This window comes from Hyperoodon ampullatus, assembly GCF_949752795.1.
Source record: "Hyperoodon ampullatus genome assembly, chromosome: X".
NCBI lineage: Eukaryota > Metazoa > Chordata > Mammalia > Artiodactyla > Ziphiidae > Hyperoodon > Hyperoodon ampullatus.
In genome coordinates this window covers 9,593,987-9,617,958 of record NC_136913.1, presented here as the reverse complement: position 1 = coordinate 9,617,958, position 23,972 = coordinate 9,593,987, and the positions used below count along the sequence as shown (strand labels likewise).

Here is a 23,972-nt window from a genome sequence, read left to right as displayed (position 1 = left end):
TGACAAGTCTAAGGGATGGTCACATAGTTGGTAAAACATTATTTCTGGTTGTGTCTGTGGAGGCGTTTCCAGAAGATATAAGCGTTTGAATTGGCAGACCCAGTGAAATCAGTCACCTTCACCAATGAATGTGGGCAACATTCAATCCATTGAGGGTCTGAATAGAACAAACAGGAAGAGAAGGGGTGAATTTGCTCTTTCTGCTTGACAGGGAATATCCATTTCTTCTCCTGTCCTTGGACAGCCTCCATAATTCTGTGAGCCAATTCCTTGTAATAACTCTCTTCTTACATATACCTCTATATACCCTATTGGTTCTGTTTCTCTGTAGAACCCCGAATAATACACCTAATACAATGCCACACCTAGAACTTTGTACATTTCAAAGTGACAGGTATGAGGGATGGGAAATACACATCTGTTTCTATGCACCAGTCCCAGTGATATTTAACTTGAAGTCTGTTTACAGAGCTTGCTTCCTAACTTGTTCTCCTCCTCCTTCTCTTCCTAATAATAATAATAATAATAATAATAAATAAAATAATTAATACTTAAGTACTTCCTGTTCTTAGCACTTTACATGAATAAGTCATTTAACCCTTGTTCAATTCAATGGAGTAGGTGCTACTCTTATGTTCATTTTACAGATGAGTAAAAGAAGGCACAAAAGGTTAGGCATCTTGCCCTCCATAATGTGACCGGGGAATGACACAGAAGATTCAGCTCTAGGCAGCGTAGATCCAGAGCTCACACTCTTAAAGCCACCTGGCTTTCCTGTACCTTAGTTTTTATTCTACAGGTAATAAAAACCCTCCATTATACCATTATTTGGAGAACACTTTCCTGTAAATGCACCCATATGGAACACAACAATCAAGTGTTAGAAGGGATATGGGTAATCTTAACCAAAACAGTGTATGAGCATCTCAAGGAGGTATCACACAACCTGAGCACTAAAACTGAGGTTCGTATGTTTCATGAGAGAACATGAGGCTCTTACTTAGAGTTGATTAACTTTTATCTCAGTAAACTGCGTTAAACTCCCCCAGTAAACCGGTTTCCTGGTCATGAGCAGATTATAAAGTATGGATTAAGGGCTTCCCTCGTGGCACAGTGGTTGAGAATCTGCCTGCTACTGCAGGGGACATGGGTTCGAGCCCTGGTCTGGGAGGATCCCACATGCCACGAAGCACCTAGGCCCGTGAGCCACAACTGAGCCTGCGCGTCTGGAGCCTGTGCTCCGCAACAAGAGAGGCCGCCATAGTGAGAGGCCCGCGCACCGCGATGAAGAGCGGCCCCCGCTTGCCACAACTAGAGAAAGCCCTCACACAGAAATGAAGACCCAACACAGCCAAAATAAATAAATAAAATTAGTAAACTCCTACCCCCAACATCTTCTTTAAAAAAAAGTATGAATTAAAAGGGAATGAGGAAGTAAGGTATTTGGGGAAGGGGCTGCTATTATTAGAAGGCAGATTTAAAGCTCAAAGCTATGTGAGCAGTTTGCCACGTGGTAGTCCTCTGATTTAGAAAACAAAAGAAAGGAAAAGAAACAAAACAACAACAAGACCCTAGAGAAAACAAACAAACAGCAAAGGCAAAATGGACCCGCTCAGAAGGAGGACCAAAGGGAACCATCCCTTCTGAACCTTGAGTGCGGCTCAAGAAAGCATAGAAGGAGGGAGTTGTACCTTTGGAAATCCTTCCATTAAGCCAATGGCTACAATAAAATTCTAGGGTTTATAATTTTAGCCTGCCAGTATTAGAATAATTTAGTTTTGTGAAGAATTAGACAAATGAGTCCTGAATTTGATATATGCATTAGTGTCAATGCAGGTGAATTCACCTGGTCCCTCAAAGCCCTCTCTCTTAAATGGTCCTTGGACCATGTTTGAAAGTTCCACCTGGGGGACAATTATTCAAATGCACTGCCACCCAATCAGGTGTCTTTTATCAAAAACCACTTCAGACCCAGGCCACTGCAAATGGCTATGTGTGGTGGGACCTGGTGAAAGCGCCAAATGGGGGTTGAAACTTAGCTGCCTCACGGAGCTCTGAGACCCTTGAAACCCAGCACAAAGATGTCACTGGCTGGGACACAACAGCCCAAAGTGGGTACCATTTGTAATTCACACAAGAGCTGCACAGGCTATATGAGGCTCAGACGTTTTTTTTAGAAGTAGGCAGATCACAAGCAAACAATGAACACATTTTAAAAGTTATTATATGCGCTAAAAGTATTTGGACTATAATTCAAAGGCTGCCAAAATACATTGGAACAAATCATTCCATTGTTGCCCATTTTAGTTATAAAACAGATCACTGCCTTCCTACAGCCACGTGCTATTCCCATGCATTTTACTTTCTCCCAAGCCTGTTTTCTTTTCATCTTCCTCCAGAGATCCAGTCAAACCCTCTCCTTGGAGGAATTTAAAAGCTTCCTTGACTTTAGCCTCCCTTTGCTCCTTTATTCCCCAGGGTCACCCTCTGACCCTGGAGATCTTCAAACCCCAATTTTTAATACTTACTTCAATCATTTACATAATAGCACTCTGACCAATGACTGGAAAATAAAGCCTTTAAGAACTATAACATCCTGGAGACAGTTCTAGTCTAATAAATATTTAACCTAGAAAAACAGAGGCAGAGCTAAAGGTGAATAAAAATAGGAAAATAATTGTTCAGCAACATGACGGAGTGTTAACCCCTCTACAAATTGTACTGCAGATGTGAAGGCATCTTTAATTTCTAATAATGTGGAGGGAAAGAGTAATTATCTTGAATATTTAACAGTATACTGTCCTGTATGTCCCAAGTATTCTATGGCAAGCAAGGTATTATGACCACTAGGACCCACGGAAAAAGAAAAAGAGACTGCATGGCTTTCCAAATGCCTTTTTGCAAGACAGGTTGAGGATTTTGAGCCGAGGGTCATCTCATTATAGGTATTACAGAAAAGAGGAGTGAAGGTGACCCAGGTAAAATTATGAAGAAAAATCATCACTGAGCTAAGAGAGATTATTTTGAACCAGATCTGCAAACTATAGCCTGCGGGCCAAATCCTACCAGCCTCTGTGAGCTAAGATGATTTTATGTTTTTAAATGATTTAAAAAAACCAACAGGGACTTTCCTGGTGGTCCAGTGGTTAAGACCTCGCCTTCCAATGCAGTGGGTGCGGGCGGGTTCAACCCCTGGTCGGGGAGCTAAGATCCCACATGCCTTGGGGCCAAAAAACCAAAACATAAAACAGAAGCAATATTGTAACAAATTCAATAAAGACTTTAAAAACGGTCCACATCAAAAAAAAATCAACATAAGTATAATATTTCGTGATACGTGAAAATTACATGAAATTCAAGTTTCAGTGTCTACAAAGTTTTATTGGAACACAGCCATGCTCATTCATTTAAAGTCTATGGCTGCTTCGTAAGTCACTAAACTACTCTGAGCTAATGGCATCAACCTCGCAGAGTGGATGAATAAACCTCCTTTATTCACTCATTCCACATGTGTCAACTGAGTACCTACTCCATTTGGGTCCTGGGCTAGATGCTGGGAATACATCAGGGAACAAGACAGATGCTTTCCTTACTGTCATGAAGTTTGCCACCCAACTGGGGACCGGGACAACAAACTAATAAATACACATACACACACACACACAAAATAAAAAATAAAGTCTATGGCTGCTTTATGCCATGATGCCAGAGTTTAATTGTTGCAATGGAAACCATATGACCCATCAAGCCTAAACTATTTCCTATATGGCCCCTTTACAAAAAAACTTTGCTGACCCCTAGTCCTGTTGGGAAACCATCTCTCTCCCAAGTGGTCCAGGTAGGAATGAAAATGATTCAACTCACACTTTGGGGGTAGGCTCTGTTTGGTGTAAGCCAATCAGCACCTCCCATGACCCCTGGCCATTATGATTGGTTCAGGTGTGGCTGTGTGGCCTCCAGTCTATTCGGTGAGAACCCAGAGGCTGAATCTGAGAATGCTGGGACACAGCTTATCTCTCTTCTGGATGGTGAGTGTGAGGATGGGAAGGGCTGCAGCCATGAAGAATGCAACTTGAGGAGGAAGGCAGAACAGAGGGAGCCCAGAGAGATGGAGCAGAGCTCTGATGACTCTGAGATGCTCTTTAAACCTCTTTTGAAGCTGGCCCTGGCATTTTCTGTATTTATAAAATGGTGGTAAAAAAAAACATATAATTAACCATCTTAACCATTTTAAAGTCTACAGTTCACTAGTGTTTTGTATGCTTACATTGTTGTGAAACAAATCTCGAGGACCTTTTAACCCTGCAAAACTAGAACTTTATACTCATTAAAAAACAACTCTCCTTTGTCCCCTCCCCCAAGACCTTGGTAACCACCATTCTACTTCCTATATCTATGAATTTGACTACTCTGCATACCTCATATAGATAGAATCAAGCAGTATCTATCCTTTTGTGACTGGCTCACTTCACATAGAGTAATTTTCTCAAGGTTCATCCATGTTGTAGCAGGTCACAGGACTACCATCCTTTTTAAGGCTGCCTAGTACTCCATTGTATTTATTTACCATATTTTGTTTATCCATCTACCTGTCAATGCACTTTTGGGTTGTTTCCATCTCTTGGCTATTGTGAATACTGCTGCTATGAACATGGGTGGGCAAGTAGCTCTTTGAGATGCTACTTTCAATTCTTTTGGATATGTATCCAGACATGGGATTGGTGGATCATATGGTAGTTTTATGTTTAGCTTTTGGAGGAACCATCATGCTGTTCTCCACAGTGGTTGTATCATTTTACAATACTGCCAGAAATGCATAAAGGTTCCCTTTTCTCCACAGTCTATGAGGCCACCATTTTTTGAGAGTAGGTATCCTAATTATCTCATAGTGGTTTTGATTTGCATTTCCTTGATGATTAGTAATGTTGAACATCTTTTAATATGCTTGTTGGCCATTTGTATATCATCTTTGGAGAAATGTGTACTCAAGTCCTTTGCGCATTTAAAAAATTTAGTTATTTGATTTTTTTTGTTGTTGAGTTGCAGGAATTCTCTATAGAATGAGCTGGGAATTGTTACCTCCTCTTTAATTTTTTGGAAGACTTTGAGGAGGATTAATTCTTTATATGTTTGGTAGCACTCTCCAGTAAAGCCATTTAGTCCTGGGCTTTTCACTTTGGGGAGGTTTCTGATTACTGATTCAATCTCCTTACTAGTTATTGCTCTGTTTAGATTTTCCTATTTCTTCATGATTCAGTCTTGGTAACTTTGTATGTTTTTAGGAATTTATCTACTTCTGGGTTATCCAATTCTATAATCCTTTCTATTTGTCACATTGATTATAATGTCGTCATGTCTCCTTAGGCTATGACAGTTTTTCCACTATTTTTTAGGTACATAAACCCAAAAGATATTCTTTTTATTGTTTAAGATAAATTGGTTAAGAATTTTCTGTTTCTTGTAACTCACAAGATTCCCAGCTGACACAGTTTTCTAGTATAGATCATTTTATAATGAGAAAAGTGAGGTCCACAGTGTCCAAATGATTACCCAGCATCACACAGCTAGTACTAAGAGCTAGAATCCTAGCCCAAGTGGTGTTACTCTTTAATTTCTGTGCTTTATGATTCTGTGCCACCTGTTGCTGGGAAACACTGCAATCAAACTACCCCAGAAAGGTACCTTCATTATATCCTGAATTTTGGAGCTCTTATAAACAGCCTCACTAAGATATGAATCATTGACAAGGCCTTGATGAACTTTATAATAAGACCAAATTTTGGTAGTGAAATTTCTATATCAATACGTTAAAGAGAAATAATTTTCACTCACTGACTTGTATATCAGCATCTTTCCTAACAATGTACTGAATATATAGTGCTTTAAGAAAAGGTCTATTCATCCATCCAATAATGCATCCATCCACCTACTCATACATACACACATCTAAATATTTATTGAACAAACATTTATTGACCACCTGCTATTGCCCAGACAATACTCTGGGCAGTGCAAAGCAACCCCTGTTGACCTCTCTTATCTCCTGTAGTGGAACAGTCATGCGTCTCCAGCAATTTTTGGATTCAAACCAAATGGTATCAACATATTTAAGTTCATGAATCCCTTTTTATTTTTTGTGGGTTCTACGTAGAAATATAGGCTTGAATATGTGAGAAATTGAAGTTTGAATGTTGAGCTAAAAAAGAACCAGCTGAGGAGACATGAGGAGGAATCTTCAGTGAGTTTGGAACAAAGGAAGGGGGATGGTGTCATGGAAGCCAAGAGAACTGCCTAGAACAGAACAAAAATAAATTGGGGACCTTTATATGGGAGCTTTATAAAATTCCAAAAAGATAATGAGTAGAATTTCTTTAAAACATTATGGATAATTAACGTTTTGAAAGTACAATGGGGCTGTTTCTCCATAGACCATTAGTATGAGCAAGTTGCTATGTAATTTTCACCTCCCTAATAATTATTTGTACTTGCATTCAGCATTCCATTGTGACTGGGCTTCATAATGCTGTCATTTCCTGTCCCTCTATCCTCCTCCCACGAAGGTGTTGGCTGAAGGTGGGGGGTGGGGAATCGTGATACTCACATAATAAAAGTTCTACTTTTCTCATGGATTTTAACAATGCTATTCCTAGAATACCTTTTAGAGGTAGGTCATGAATGTCAGAGCTGTACAAGAACTGTTACTGACAATAGGTACATCATAGAGCTTTCTGGCAAAAACTAGGGAAAAAATGGGGCTCTGGAGTCCTTTTTTAACTCCCTGCATGACTCAGAGTGCAACCTCAGAAAAGGTTTCTTTTCTAGTTTCTTTCATATATGAAATAAGTGGCAGCTCCCCATTCCACGGGAGGGTTTTGAAAATTTATTAATTATTGAATTTAAAACATGAGAATGGGGTCAAACGCATGATGCTCTAGAGAAAGGTTTGGCAAATTATTACAGCCCACGAGCCAAATCCAGCCCTCGAGCAATTTTTGTAAATAAAGCTTTATTGGAACACAACAACGTCCATTTGTTTACACGTTTCCTGTGGCTTCCTTCTCACTACAGTGGCAGAGCTGCATTGTGTTGATTTGCAAGAGAAACCACACGGCCTCCAAAGCCTAAAATAATTTGCTGTTCGGCCTTTTATAGAAAAGGTTTGCTGACCTGGCCTAGAGAAGTAAGGGCTGGGGGTAGGGGAGGGGGGGAAGTGTATATCTTAGGGTGACAAAAGCCATCCTTGACAGGGCATGGAGATTGCTTTCGGGGGAGCCAATAGCTAGAGGCAAACTTTCCTCTTTGCTAGGCCTTTACTGAGAAAGCCGCATGAGAAATGTTTTTTTAAAAACCTCAAGAGGTGAGGTTGGGAGGTGAAGGCCGGAGGCTAATTAGTTCTTAACAGATGTAGCCCTCTTAGAAACATGAATGATCAAGGAACCCTGCCATATACTCTCTTAGTAGTGTTACCGCCCGGTACTGGCCATCCACTGACACTCAAAGTGATGACACAGAAGGCAAGGGGAAGATAGAGGCATGCGTAATTCCCTTTCCTTTCAGTTATCCTCATCCATCAGCAAGCCAAAGGTAGGGAGATTTGGTAGAGTGTGCTCATATCAAGAAGTAAAACAGGACTTTCCTGCTGGCGCTGTGGTTAAGAATCCACCTGCCAATGCAGGGGACACGGGTTCGAGCCCTGGTCCGGGAAGATCCCGCATGCCACGGAGCAGCTAAGCCCGTGCGCCACAACTACTGAGCCTGTGCTCTAGAGCCCATGAGCCACAACTACTGAGCCCATATGCCACAACTACTGAAGCCTGAGTGCCCAGAGCCCGTGCTCTACAACAGAGCACCACAATGAAGAGTAGCCCCCGCTTGTCGCAACTAGAGGAAGCCTGCGCGCAGCAACGAAGACCCAACGCGGCCAAAATAAATAAATGAATAAATTTATTTTTTTTTTAAAAGAAGTAAAACAAAACCAAAACCTACTGAGTTAGTTTTGTGCAACATTTCTACTTTTCTGTTCAGAATGAAATACATATACATGTGTAACCTATGAAACACAATTGTGTAATTTCGGCAATTCCTCATATGAGTTACATGCTCTTATATTTGCATCTAAAACCCACATTGCACAATATATAAATGATTGGTAACATTCATGCTAATAATTGAAAAATTTAGTTTTTCATTACTTAGGATGGCATTCAATAGCATATTAAAGACTATGTTGACAGAGAGACAAGAAGAAAGGGAAAATCTTTACATTTTAGTACCTTTATGAGCACTTTTATCCTGCTTTTTTTTTTTTTTTTTTTTTTTTGCGGTAGACGGGCCTCTCACTGTTGTGGCCTCTCCCCCTGCGGAGCACAGGCTCCGGAGCACAGGCTCAGTGGCCATGGCTCACGGGCCCAGCCGCTCCGCGGCATGTGGGATCTTCCCAGACCGGGGCACGAACCCGTGTCCCCTGCATCGGCAGGCGGACTCCCAACCACTGCGCCACCAGGGAAGCCCTATCCTGCTTTTTGAACAAGGGCCCTGCATTTTCATTCTGGAATGGGTACCAAAAATTCAGTAGCTGGCCCTGCATATTTGGCCATATGGGTACCAAAAATTCAGTAGCTGGCCCTGCATATTTAGCCGTATCCTTTAATATCCAACAGATTTGAGAGTCTCTCCCGGCCTTCCACACTGGAACTGCTATCCCCAAACCTGTGTTCCGGCAACGACTGAGTGGCGCACCCTGTGACACAGCTATGGGACACGGCTACTCTTGACTCACGCTCATGCTCATCGGAGCGTCCACTGACACAAAAAGTACCACCATCCCTCATCCTTGCAATTGAAGAGACTCTTCCCTAGAAAGTGGCTATTGACAGCAAGGTTTTACTCAAGCTTTGCAAGGAAATAGAGGACAGGGCTTGGGAGGGAACTGCTGTCTCCTACCCTCTGGTGGACCACAGTAAGGCACTCTGTCACCAGCCTTCTGCTATTCCTCTTAGGTAGCAGTGCAGACAGTAATGAAAAGACACCTGCCACAAAGGTGATTCCTTGTCCTCTTCAGTTCAGCCAATTTACTTGGCAGTAATACCCACAGGCCCCACTTGGCATTTGGGACAGGCCAGAATTTCCTGCCTGTGCCCCAGCCTTAGGTGATCATATCAAAATTGCTCTCTGCAAGGGCTGGCTCAACCCAGAAAGAAGACATGCAAAGGCCACTCAAAGGAACCAAGGGGTGGTAGGCAGCCCCAAGCTAGTATTTTAATTACAGGCTGTGATGGAAACCTGGTCATCCAGGTGCTCCTCATTTTCACAGGCTGGCTGTTCCTGTGATTCCAAATGGACTCTGTGACCCACCTCATGTACATCCCCAGGGGCTACATAAAAGCTCAGGAGAAGACAGAACCCACCCGGTCCAGCAGCCAACCTGCTGTCTATAGCTCCGCCCGAATGTGCACGTCCCAAATCTGCCGGAATCAAGTGGCCCAAGGAACTTCAGATAATTACAATCCCTTCAGATACCTCGGCCTGCTGGACAAATACGCCAAGCGTATTAGGGACGTGTCCTAGAATGATGGCCAGATTAAGTCCACCAGCAAAGTTTCAAAAACAAATGTGCAGGGAAAATGAAACCACCACCAATAAGGGAGAAGTCTGCTGAGCACAGTTCTGTGTGCCATATGCTAAGTTAGATGTGGAAGGATGGTGTCATTTCAGAGCTTTCCTGTTAAAAGCCCTTCCATCAGCTCTGCAAACTTACCTTCCAGCTGGGAGCAGTGATTATTAACTCAGCGGAGAGGTGCTTTGTCAGATTTGAAAGAAAACAAATCTGCTTCAGTGAAGGGAATAAACAGCCCCTAATGTTCAGCCTGGGAAGCTTTTGCATTGACATGACATAATTACCTTTCATTTCATGTAATGATACTATCACATTTACTTTGTTCCTCCAATTCCAAAATTATAATATACCTCCCTCCCTTGACTGGATGCTTGGGATCCTAAGGAACTCATTTACCTAAATGGCATTTGCTCTTGCAATGAGGCAATTATTTGCATTTTATGCAGAATTCACTGTGTGCACTTGGAAGCAAAACATTTTATCTAAGAATTCTTCATCAAAAACACAAAAAATGAGGCAGACTGCCTCTTCTCTAATATAATGCTAGTTCTTAACTCTTTGGATATTTAAAACCACACAAAATAACAAAGCAACCCACCTCAAATAGATCTCTCCTATTGCCTTTATTGTCACAACTGTTGATTTCTACAACGCTCTGCATTTTATTACCAGAAACAAAGGGTAACAATTTGAGTAATCTCTCAGATTTGTTTGTCCTTTGTTGAATGTGAGTTAAAAATGTAAGCTTGATAAAGCAGGAAACTGACATCTGCTTCAAATATGAAATTAACCCAGGGGTTGGGTGGTACAACCACAATATCCACATCCAACTTTACAACTTAACTCTTCTTGACTTTTTTTTTTTTTTTAATTTTTAAAGAAGGAAAAGTTCAAGGGCACTCATCACAGAATAACTGATTACTGGAGTCATCCACAGAATAACAGTAAGACTCTCTTATGAAATCCTGGGGTAAAAATCAAGAAAAAAGTAGCAAAGACTAGCCCTAGAACTACCAAACAATATTTAAAAATGATCAACTGCTTCTTTCCTCTTTGGGACATCTCAATTGGACTAGATAAAGCCTGGAGGGAATACTTAGAGGCTCACACTTTAGGATGACATACGGTTTTGTCATTTGTAATTTTCATGATGACAGAATCCTGTCACGTTGACTTGACTGTCTTCTGGTTAATAAAAAGGCACATACAGTGCTTGTATTTCTTCAGATTATTCTTTTCTGGAGATAGATGAGCCAAAAACACATTTCACATTGACCACTGAATTGACTGGCAGATAGCAATGGCTAAACGTCTCCCAAGTTGGGCCAAGGCCATACTGGAAAACAAAGTGGAAGTTTCCACATCTCATTACTAATCCACAATATTCAGGTTTCAGAACTGAATTCTTCTGCATTATGAAGATAGTGACTTGGTTTAATTGCCCCCCATGGGAACTGCTGGTAGAATAATAGAACAGTGTGTCTTGTCCAATACGCACGCAGGACTACATTTGTGGACTTACAGGGTGAAAGTAGCCAGAAAACCAGCGGGCCAAAAAAGAAAAAAAACAAAAAAGCCTCTTAATTTTAGAACTTGAAAAACGAGGACATGTGGTTTGGAAATGACCTTCCAGCCTCCTCTCCCACTATCCACCCCCATCCCTTTCCCCAGACTCCAACGTGGCTCATCTTAATCATGTATTTTGCCAGCTAGTGTTTTGATATTTATTTTGCTCACGTTTAAATTTTCCTTCAATCTACAAAAACCGAATTTCCAGATTTACGAAGCACATTATTTTTGCATTAACTCTACCCACCTCCACAGTTAAATAAGCATGTATTACTCCATTGAAGTCAAAAATGGAAAATAAGGAACTCACAGCGTTCCCTATTCTCTGACTATGAAACATACTATGTGTCTATAAAGAGCTTAAAAGAGACATCGCTTGGTTGAGAATAATGGTTGGCTGCTCTGTAGTGTGAGGCCCATGGCAACGGCCTGCATCCTCATGCCCACTCCCAAAGGATAGCATTGTTTCCTCCTCGGGGCCTTCCCCTGTATCTACAGCATACTGTATTATTTCATATATCACTTCCACCACACTCTAAGATCCTGGAAGGTAAGACTGTATCTTGCTCATTTTGGTAACTTCATCATTTAGCAGTGCTCAGGAAATGTTGGGGGGAACACACGTTAGGTGTAACCAAGGAGTGCTTTTGTGCATGACCAGGCTGCCCAGGCCATTTCTAAGGATGCTGAGGGGGGAGCGTATGGCAGACACAGGTGGAGATGAGCTGAGCTGAGCATACAATGATTGCGCTGGGGAATCCTAGGGGTGGTGATCAAAGCTTACTATGGATTAAGCTCCATAACAGAGCCCAAGAACCGAGGCCTTTGAGTCTGACGGTGTGATGCAAACGCGGGTCTGACGAGCCATAAGGACATGGAGATACCAACCTCTGTGAACCTCAGCTTCTTCTTCAAGAAGGAGATTCCTCTATGTGTTTGAACTACCTCACAGGACAGTTGTCAAGATTAAATGCAACCTTACGTCTTGCAAGAATTTTCTAAACGTTGGTAGTGTGACATATAGTTACCTTATGTTATCTAAATCACAACACTCTGACAGCAAAGGGAGGTGCCATCAGTAATTATGTGAGAACAATACCCATAAACCAGGACCCTCCTGAGCAAAGCTGGTTGTATGGTCACTGGTCTGTCTATCCATCTCTATCTATATTCTATACCCATTGATATCTATATCTACAGCTCTGTATATTTATAGCCATCTATATCTGTATCAATATCTCTGTAACCATACTCCATAACTTTATCTACATCTGTATCTCTACTCATATCTACAACTATATCTATACCCACCTCCATCTATTATTTATTGATGCTATTATTATAAGAACCATCTCAGAGTACCTCACTTTCTCTATTTCTCTTAATTTCTCTGGCCGTCCACTGCTCCCTCTATTAGCCATTTCTCACCAGGACACTCTCTTTCCCGAGACTCTTCTCTTGGTAGTTTGTCTCTTCCCATCTGCTTCTCTCCCTTCCCCTCTTCTGCTCTCTTAACTGGTAATAATAAGGACTGAGAAATTTTTATTTTGCATCTGTCATGTTTCTTACACCATGTTCTTGGCTCCTCAAAACACTGTAATTTGTATTTCTCTAAGAATACCAACAAAACTTGTCCTTTCTTAATGGAGAATCCAGTGTATTTGAACGAACAGTAGTTTGCGACTTGGTACACGTGCATAAACTTTGGGAAAGCCTTTTGATTAGTCTGAGATTCAGTTTTAGCATCTAGAAAATGGGGTAATTATTCCGCATTAATGCAAAAAAAGTGCTTCAGAGCAGCCGCCGTAGCTGTTCATTAGAATCAGCTGAGGAGTTTCTGAAACTATTCCTAGGCTCTATCCCAGATCCAGTGCTACGGACCGAATGTTTGTGCTCCCCGAAATTCTTATGTTAAAACCCTAATCCCCAATGCGATGGTATTAGCAGATGGGGCCTTTTGGGAGGTAATTAGGTCATGAGAGTGGAGCCCTCATAACGAGACTAGTATTTTTATAAGAAGAGACACAGAGAGGTGATTTCTCTTTCTTCTATCCTCTCTTTATGTGAGGATAAAGCAAGAAGGCAGTTCTCTCCAAGCCAGGAAGAGGGCCCTCACCAAGAACCCGACCACGCTAGCACCATGATCTTGGACTTCACATTCTCCAGAACTGTGAGAAATACATTTCTGTGTTTAAGCCACCAGTCTCTGGTATTTTATTCTAGCGGCCCCAACAGACTGAGACGCCCAGGCATCAGGATATTTTACTGCTCCTTGGGCTATTCCAACGTGTGGCCAAGGTTGAGAACCACTAGTCTGCAGACTATACAAAATTATACAAATGTACATGAACATGTGCATAATGGCATTTAAAATGTTTTTAACCCTATGGATTAGTAACTCAATAGAAGACAGGTTATCCAGCACTACTCTAAATAACTGGGGATAGGAGATGAAATAGGAAATTTGAACACACTTTGAACTACCCTGGGTCATATTCTGAAAGATTCATAACAATAGAATTATCTCATTATCAACTCTGAGACTCTAACTTTGAATAGGTGAACCCTGGTTCCTCCCATAGCTTTGTCCATCACTTAAAAGTAGCTGTACCTCCATCAGAAAGAATTGTCTCATGTGAGTGATCATTTAGATCTTAAGACAAGATAAAAAAAAGAAGACATCTCTTTCAAAGAGAAAATGTAGAAGAGTGGGAAATTAAATGCAAACATGCTAATTACTAACCACAGATTAATTTTCAAATTGTTCTTTTAACTTCTAAAACTAATGAGTAGAGATATACTCCATACTGCAAACCAGGCTCCCTAGAAACTTTGGTAATTAGAGTATCTCTTTGTAACGGACATCGCTCAGTAGGTAAGAGAAAATATCAGAATGATTCTCATTATTTATAAAACTCATTAGTGACAAAGAAACAATAAGCACTTGTACCAGAAGTACCATTCTTGACATCTTAAAACAGTGTCTCTGACAGGACTGTGGAAATTTACTTTTCAAGTAAAAAAGCTCCACGGATTTAAAAAAGTGACACCAGTGACTTTGGTTTTAAAACTTGCTGTTTAGTAATCAGTGCAGGTTTCTCTATTAAGTTGCTGATCTGCTCTTTCATGTTGCAACAGCTGGCATCGGGCCACTGTAAATGTTAAATTGACACCTGGGCTGGCCTTTAAAAATGTCAATGACATTGATGGAAATGCATATCTGTAGAGCTAGCTGGGGATCCCAGAATCTCTAAACAATAGGCCACAGTTTGGGTTTCTGGCTATTGATCAAATGGCTTGGAATACACAGGAACCTCAATCCAACCAGGGACAAGGAAAAATCCACCTTAATCAGAGAAGTCTGAGCTGTACCTTCCTAAGTTCATAATCCATGTCTTTTAAAACTACGTTTCTTTGGCAGAAATTTTTATTGTTTTGAGTTAAAGCATCTAGGCCACCTCAACTGTGCCAATTACATAAATTCATAACCATGTTACAAAATAGATGGCACAATATAATATCAAATAATATCATCTTTCCACCATTATGAGGGACTTAGGCAAACTATTAAAATTAATGAATCAGGGCTTCCTCGGTGGCACAGTGGTTAAGAATCTGCCTGCCAATGCAAGGGACACGGGTTCGAGCCCTGGCCCGGGAAGATCCCACATGCCGTGGAGCAACTAAGCCCGTGCCCCACAACTACTGAGCCTGCTCTCTAGAGCCCGCAAGCCACAACTACTGAGCCCACATGCCACAACTACTGAAGCCTGCACGCCTAGAGCCCGTGCTCTGCAACAAGAGAAGCCACTGCAATGAGAAGCCCACGCACCACAATGGAGAGGAGCCCCTGCTCCCCGCAACTAGAGAAAGCCTGCACACAGCAACGAAGACCCAACGTAGCCAAAAATAAGTTAATTAATTAAAAAATAACAATAATAAAGTAAAATTCACGAATCAGAATCTAGGATGTAAACAAACGGTTGGCCTTTCTTCGTGTCTTTGAGCTTTCTGAGAGATTCCGTCCCCACTGCCAAGATTTCCACCATAGTTTCTCTACGAGCACATCCTCAGGAAAGCCTTGAAGAGCCAGAGGGTCACTTCACACAGGCTCCCTGGAGTGGATCAGATTCAAGGTCAACTTTAATCTTTCCAGGATGGACCCAGGAAACAAGCCCCTCAGCCACCAACTGTACTCTTAAGGGAGGTCCTCTCCCCTCTGCAAATCTAGGAAGGGGCGAGATCTGGGCTGCAGAGACTAGGAAACCACTGACAACACTCACATGAGTTTTTCCCTAGCTACTTTCCAACAGCCCTAACTTAGAGGTGCTGGGCTGTCCAAAAGACCAAATACTCAAAAATCAATCTTGGCAGAGATTTCTATTTTTATAAAAATGGTCCCCTACATCACGTAGGTCCTATATTTGCTAATCAGTCCATAGTCAGCCTGGATGGAACAAAGAATCAAGCCTGTAGTATTGAAAGATTTTACCCCCCTTGGCCTCCAACCTCTGCTCACTTGTATTAGGGTAGGCCAACCATGCTTCCTGATTTCAAATCTATTTCACCAACTTCTCATAATTAAGAATATTTCACTTTGGAGAAGTAAATAGAGTGAACTCTTGCTGTTTTGAGAGGTGCAATATAAGCACGTTTTTCATACAACTGCAAAAACCCAGAGCACTGCAGCCTCTGTGAAAAACACTTTGGTCATTCTTGAAAAAAGTAAACATCAAAGTACCGTATGATCCAGCAATTCCACTGCCAGGTATATACCCAAAAGAATTAAAAGCAGGGATGCAAACAGACACTTGTATACCAACGTTCAAAGCAGCATTATTCACAAGAGCAAAAAGGTGGAAACAACTCAAATGTCCCCTGACAGATAAATGGATAAAAAAAAGTGATCTATCCACACAATGAAATATTATTCAGCCTTAAAAGGAATGAAATTCATAGATGTTCTACAACATGGATGAACCTTGAGGACATTATGCTAAGTAAAATAAGCCAGATAAAAAAGTACAAATACTGTATGATTTCACTTAGATGAGGTACCAGGTGCTGGAGGGAGGGGGAGTGGGAAACAGTTGTTTAATGGAGACAGAGTTTCTGTTGCAGAAGAGGAAAAAGGTCTGGAAGATGCAGGTGGTGAGAGTTACAAAACATTGTGAATGTAGTTCATGTCACTGAATTGTACACCTAAAGGCAGTTAAGATGGTACGTAAAATTTACCATTATGTTAAATACAACAGAACCACTATATATATAACATAAATAACATAACTGTTATGAAATATATATTTTACCACAATTAAAAAAAAAAGAGTACCACAAAAAATCCAAAACCTCAGCCAATGTTAGTGGGACCAATTTATAGTACAACCTGTAATGCACATAATCCTTTCAGCTGATTTCTCTAGTTGCAGATGAGCCAGTAACATTCCTGCCTTAACCATTTCTACAAGGCTTTCCAAATAACCCTCCTCCATATCAAACTTTAGTTACTAGCCTCAGACAATCAGTACAACTGGCCTCGGATTCACTAACATACATGTTTGCTCTGGCCCAGGAGTACCTGATACCCTGGGAATTGCTAGCCTAAGATGGCGCGTGCCCAAGAACAAAGCAACCTCATGTCACAAGATATGGAAGGCCCAGGGGATCACCTGCTTGAGGCATGGCCTCCAAGTGCCTAGGAGTCCTCAGTTTAAGTATACTAATTCTCCTGAGCCAAGGGTCAAAACAGAGACATCCCCAAAGCCAAAGATTAAACAACTGTTCATGCCGTGTGTTCAACCTACTTGATGAAGCAGTCTCGTCCATCCCGGTTTGCCGTCATCTCCCATCCATAGGGCGGCACCTGGTTCAAGCCCCAGGTTCCCGAGGGAGGTGGCCAGCCTGAAGACTTTGTCCTGTGGCTGGAAAAAAGAAAAGAAAAGCATCATTACACCTGACTCCAGAACACTTCTTCTGAGACAAACCCCAGAAGGGGCACAGGACTTGCCCTTCTCCGTTACGGGCTGTGTCCTCAGCTGACAAAATGAACGATTAGCATGTTTTTGTGTCAGGTGCCACACTCAGTATCTTTCTTCATAGTATCCCGCAAGCTGTTCCCAGCTGCCCTGTGAGCTAAGTATACTCATCTCGTTTTACAGATGAGGAAACAATGAATGGCTCACAAAGCTTAAGTAACTTTCCTGAGGACACACAAGCCAATTCTGAACAAACGTTTAGCACACTTTCCATGACACTAGGCATTCCTGGGACCAGACATTAGGACGGTTTGGCATATAAACAGATATCACACCACAATATAAATGCACAAATGAAAACAGATTCCTGTTTTTATGGATCTTAAACAAATAACCCCAAGCCTCAGTTTTCTGGACTCCTGTGACCAAAATACAAAATTTCCACTCATGTTAACCATACTCCAGTCAAGGTGACTGGTCATAAAACCTTAGACAAACTCTCCATTTCAGTTGCAATGAAAATCCACACATTAACTTTTACAGTTTCTAGTCCACACCTGAAATGTGACTCGCCAGCAGAATGAAAGGGTAGGTTAAGGAGAATTTTCTAGAAGCCTGCCTTTCCAAGAACAAGAGGAAAAAGGAAGTGACCTCACGTGACAAGCAGCTGTGATGGGCAGCGTTGCACAGTGACAATTCCCACCCAGAGCCCTAAGCCCAGTTTCTGGAACACTGCTGCATCTTGGCTGCTCCTCTGCTGCCTGCGACCTGCAGAAATGCCACTGTTCTCTCATGAACACCACAGACTCCTGTAAAGCTCAACCATGGGAAGGAAATACATGCTGCCATTTTAGGATCAATCAACATCCTTCATCATTTGTCCTCTGGCTCCAGGTGAAGTTCCCCACTCTGGATGGCCTGTTAGATGTTCTACGTGGTTCCAAATTGCAGACAGGAACCAAAATGTGTATGTGTGTGTTCGGGGAGCAGTGAGGAAGGACACTTCCAGGGCCTCACAGTCAGCATCTCATTAGTGAACCTGGGAGCCCTTGGAAAGAGGCGCCCTTCCCCCTGCACCAGGCATAACACACACGGCTTGTACAACTGTCCCCGGCAGCCCTCCTGCAGCAAACATCCAAATCAGGGGTGTCAACCTGTCTGTGAGGAGGGGAGGCTTTTAACTTCCCAGGATGCAGGGCATCTCACCCCCGACCTCCACCCTCACCCAACTTACACAGCTGACCATGAACGGATGCTTCTCCTCAGCGGAAACCAGCCCCATTTCCTGTAAGTTTTCTGGAGGGCAACTAGTTTGCAGAATTTTAATGACCTTCGTTGCCTTTCTTTAACTTCCTTTCAGTTTTCCCACATCCTTCAGAAAGCGTGGGGAGCAAAAGAGTTCACAGATTTAACACAGGTCCCGCCAACTTAGAGGCCCACCACAGGGCTAATTCCCACCCGTGGACTATTACACGAACAGACATGCCAAGTTTTGGTTCCTCTTCTCTACACCCAAGCCAGCAGTGGCAGTTTCCTCTGGTGGTGTTTGAAGAGCGAGCTGCTTGCCTGCGGTGAGAGCCCATGGCTTGGTCCCCCTGAGGTTCTACAGAAAGCCCGCCAATTTCTCCACAGCAGCAGAGGATGCATTCGGACCAAGCCCTTCGAGGTATGAACACAGTGTATACTGTTGTTAAAAAGTTTTGCAAAAGCAAAAGCAAAGGTACAGTAAGAGGTGACGCATAGAACATTCCTTTAAGTGAAAGGAAACCTATATAGAGAATGCAACAATTTATTCCGGATTACTAAATTATGTCCAGTATCAGAATGTTCATCTTTCCAGAGGGGGCGAACTTATTAAAAACAAACTCTCTTTTTTTCTTTTCTCTTTTCTTTCCTTTCATTCTCTTTTTGCCCCCTGAAGTCTAAATCACTAAAAGAAAGATGCTGGCTTCCTAATATAATTTACATGTAAAATACAGGGTTATAATACTGAGCAAGAGGGAGCCTGACTTTTATTATAAACTGCATTCTGTCCCATAAGGTATGTTCAGGAAATAGTAAAAAACCAACAGTTCAGCGAGATGTTTTCAAATAAAGCCTTTTGTCATAAAACACCAAATACAGTGCTAATACTAGAAAAAACACTCACTTAGTTAATTCGGGGCAAGGGACATCAACTGATATAAAATAAATCATTGAATAATTAGAATCAGCCATGACTACATGTTTGCCTGTTAATATGTTGACATAAAATACATGGGTCGGAATGACGTTCGCAGAACTTAGCAAATTAAAATTAAAAGCAAATTAAAGTGCCAGTAGGAACCCCCCCCCAAAAAAAACCTCTTTTCTAAGTATCTAACCATACATCCTCAAATCAAAGATGAAGGTCAAAATTAAGGAGGGGTTTGGCTCCTATGTCTGTGTGGTGTGGTTAGTGGAAGTCCACCTTGGAAGCAGGCAGTTGCTCTCCACTGGGAAGATGCTCCGGGGACCTCCTTTCCTGGCTCCCGTCTCTGTGGCTGCACCAAACTGCCTACCACTCCCAACTGCCCCCCACCCCAGTGCTACGGAAAGACAGGTTTTGTTTTTTATTTATTTATTTATTTATTTTTTAATTAGTTTCTGCTTTATAACAAAGTGAATCAGTCATACATATACATCTGTTCCCACATCCCTTCCCTCATGCATCTCCCTCCCTCCCACCCTCCCCATCCCACCCCTCCAGGCGGTCACAAAGCACCGAGCTGGTCTCCCTGTGGGAAAGACAGTTTTTATTCTACCAGGAGTGCAAAGAGCTGGCCCCTGGAGAACAGTGGCAGGGCCAGTGCACATAAATGCAGAGTCTTCTGGGCCTTTTGCTTTAGAGCCGCCTCAGATGCAGAGATTATCTTCAGGATGGATCAGGTGCTGCTATGAAAATACAGTCCTGTGCAGAGCTCCTCACTTCTGGCTGTAACACTGACCCTGTGTCCCAGTGTGAGATGCATGCCCATTATTTCCTCCCATTTCAGAAAGAGTCCACTCTGAGTTCCTGGGCATCCTTCCCAGGGGCTGAGGCCTCTTCAAACTCTCTTTGAATGAGGTCTTACTTTTCTTGTCCAAAGACCTATTAGCCTCAAAGGTTCTCTTGACTCCCTCTGTGCAGGCTAAAGACTGTCCTGTGAATAGGAACCCTGCAGCTCTGCTCAGCTGCCGGCATGCAGGTTGGTCCCATGGAGATTATTTGAAAGGACCCCTCTAGCCTAGGGTTTGCCAGATTTAGCAACTACAAACACGGGACACCCAGTTAAATGTGAATTTCACACAAATATCAATTTTTTTAGCATCAGTGTATCTCATATAATATTGAGGAATACTTACACGAAAAAAAAATTCATCACTTATCATAAATTCAAATTTAACGGGGTATCCTGTATTTTATCTGGAATCCCTACTTCAGCCCCTCAAATAAATGAGCACCCAGATTCTCTGAGAGTATCAAAGAGGCTAAAATATCATAGGCTAGAATCTTTCTGATTTGTCTTTACCTTAGTAGCAGGACTGAATACTGCTACCAATGAGTCTAAAATGTGAAAAGAAGTACCCTCAGCTACTTGACTAGATTCAAACCAAACAACAACCTCCTAATATGTGTCTGGGGGTGCATGAGGATTACAAGTGGTCAAAATCCAGCATTTTCTGTATTTCCCGAATTGAGCTGACAAGAACCCATCTTGCAGTTTTTATTAACGATTACCAGGCTCTAGAAATTATGATTCAGCAGGTCTGAATTACAACCAGGAATCCATGAGTGTGTGTGTGTGTGTGTGTGTGTGTGTGTGTGAGAGAGAGAGAGAGAGAGTGTGTGTGTGTGTGTGTGTGTGTGTGTGTGTGTGTGTTGAAACAAGTAATCCTGATGACTCTTACCTTAAAGTAGGGTTGCTAGATTCAGCAAAAAGCAAAACAAAATATAGAATGCACACTTAAATTGAATTTCAAATAATTTTTAGTATAAGTACATCCCGTGCAACATTGGGGACATAGTTATACTAAAAAATAATTACTTGCTATTTATCGAAAATTCAAATTGAACCAGGCATCCTATATTTTACCTGGCAAGCATGAGGTTTGGGAAATACTAGTCCTTGCTACTCAAAGTTTGGGCTGAAGTCCAGCAGCACGGGTTTCTCCTGGTTGTCTGTGTGAAATGTAAAATCTGCATTCAGTCAACAGCCCTAGGTGATTCATATACCCACTAAAGTTTGCTAAGTGCTGCCTAAATCAGCAAAGCCTGTGAAGCCTCACCACACATTGGAACCACATGGGGGAACTTGTAAACGACAGATGCCTGGGACCAAGGCCAAGCCATTCGAGTCAGAATATCTGCGGATGAGGCCCAGGCATCAGGATTTTATACCCCGACATGGCTGCTACTGCTCAGTCATTCTACCGTTGTTTTTAGCTCACAGGAGGTAGGACAGGCAGGGTGTGGCAGTCAAGAGCACGCAAGCTGGAGCAGGAGGTTTGCCAGGCGTGGTCTGTGGACCAGTAGCAGCATCACCCATGAATGTGTTAGAAATGCAAATTCTTGGGCACCATCCAAGACCTACTAAACCTGAAATTCTGGGGATGCGGATGACTCAGCAATTTGTGTTTAACCAGGCTCCAGGCTACGCCGGTGCCCACTTGACTTTGAGAACCACCGAGTTACAATCAGACTCTCTTCAATTCAGGCATTTATTTTTCATAATCTCGAGGGAGTTACTCAACCTCCCTAAACCCCTCAGTTCAGCCCCTCCTCTGTAAAATGGGGGTAATAGGACCGCATCTTGGGGTGACAAAATGCATTTTGTAAAGATTTCAGTATGCTGCCCGGCACATAGTATTATAGTATGTGCTATAAATTCTTTGCTAAGTAAATCTCTACCTAACCCTCAAGAGAATATAAGACTTGGGGTGGTTACACAAGTATAAGTGGCTTCATCCATTCTCAAAACAGCAGCAGGGTGAAAGGCTCAGTCATCACTTTTTTCCAGTCTGGCAAGAGCAGGGTAGGAAGGGCCTGCAGCAAACAGTTAACACCTTGCTATAAGTCAAGAGGTGGACGAGTTCAGCGGAAGTAGAAGAAAATATCCGAAATTTGTTTTGTTTTTTAACCAGGAATCATGTGTGTGTGTGGATCCATGGTGCCGAGGGTCAATTTCCACTTGTCTCAGGCCAGGCTTTGAGATTCCTTGCAACTCTCATGTTCTGTGACTTCAACCTGAGATCATGGCTGTGTGAACCACTTTCAAATGCTTAGCTCAGCCTTAAAAATAGCGACCTACATTGGCAGGGCTATTTAAGTCACTCCAGAAACTCCCAACAACTGACTGAACTGGTTTGCAACTTTGTGTTATATTTGCAACAGATTGAAACTGTCCTGGACAAAAAAGATCTTTATATTTCATAAGAAGTGAAAGCAGCTATGAAGGGCACAGGCAAAGGTACAGAACTATTTATGCTGAGACCATTCGAGGAAGCAACCCATGGTCACTTCCTGTGTGCATGCCTCTAAATCCTGGGCCAAATCTTGATGGCAAATCTTCTCTAGGAGAAGCAGTTTATTAGAAACCACCTGCAGGCCGCTAGAAACACACCTCAGCATCAGAAAAAGGGATGCTGTAGGGGAGGAGGAATGTGAGGTCCAGTTCCCAACTCCCAAGTCAGACAGATTCAAATGCTGCCACTTACTAGCTTTGTGACTCTGGACTCTCAATTCTTTGGGTCTTATTTTCTTCACATGTAAAATAGAATTGGTCTCGCTCAATGATTCCCTCCCGAGACACGTGGCAACATCTGGAGACACTCTTGGTCGTCATAATCAGGGGAAGCGGTACTCCTGGCATCTAGTGGGTAGAGGCCGAGGATGCCATTAAACAGCCTACAATGCACAGGATGGCCCCATCACAAATGACAAATGTGCCCCTGCTTAGCTCATAGAGTTGTCGTCAAGAATAAACAAAGTGATGAATGTACAGTTCTTAGCACGGTTCTTGACATACGTAGGTGCTCAATACACTTTAGTGGGGAAAGAAAAGCCTTCTCAATGTTTCCACTTAAAGCCTAATTACGATAAGTAGAATGCATCTTTACATCGGAGAGAATCCATCTTTACATCAGAATTCACAGTCACTTAATAGCTTCACGGCTTTGGGTGAGTTACTTGGCCTTTCTGGGTTTTGGTTTTCCGTGTGAAATGGAAATAATAACATCCACCTCATGGCGATGTTATGCAGAGATGAGATACGTAAAGCCCTGCAGTGCTTGACTCATTTAGAATAGTCTCACCACATGGTATGTTGTGTTATAAGTGGCAGTCATAATAGTAATGGAAATAACTTTTGTATTTGACCAAATAGTTTAAACAGCGCTTCTACATACATTATTTCTTTAGATATTCACAAGCCTGTCTCAGCCCGCAACAAAATGCCTGATAAAGCATTAGTGTTTCCATTATAAAGAGGAAGAAACCGAGGCGCAGAGAGAAGGTATAACTTGCCCAGCGTTTGGTGGAGTTACCAGCTTTTCTTCACTGGGGGAAACAGGCACCGCGATCTTGTTGGGAGACAAACACCGTGTTTCACATAGAATGTACGAGCGATGGAAACGGGCGGAGAAGGGCGGGGGCCACCCACACTCATCTGATGCAAAGGGTATCCAGGACTGAACCCCGAGGCTTCCTGATTCAAATTCCCTCTGAATCACACTGTATCATAATTAAGTGTAACTTCAACTCATGGGCTTCTTCATATACCTGGTAATACTTAGGACCAGTAGCCAGGATGAAG

General features: G+C 42.3%; 1 protein-coding gene across 3 annotated transcripts in view; it reads right to left on the bottom strand.

The window, feature by feature from the left end:
- The window catches only part of FRMPD4 (FERM and PDZ domain containing 4), a gene marked incomplete at both ends in the record, with an annotated part of 744,491 nt that overhangs the window by 163,671 nt on the left and 556,848 nt on the right, over nucleotides 1–23,972 (bottom strand). For all 3 annotated transcript variants that reach the window (XM_079727897.1, XM_079727898.1, XM_079727899.1), the window contains one exon: nucleotides 16,990–17,106. In XM_079727897.1, coding sequence (XP_079584023.1) covers nucleotides 16,990–17,106 — 117 coding nt within the window. The remainder of the gene's footprint in view (nucleotides 1–16,989; nucleotides 17,107–23,972) is intronic.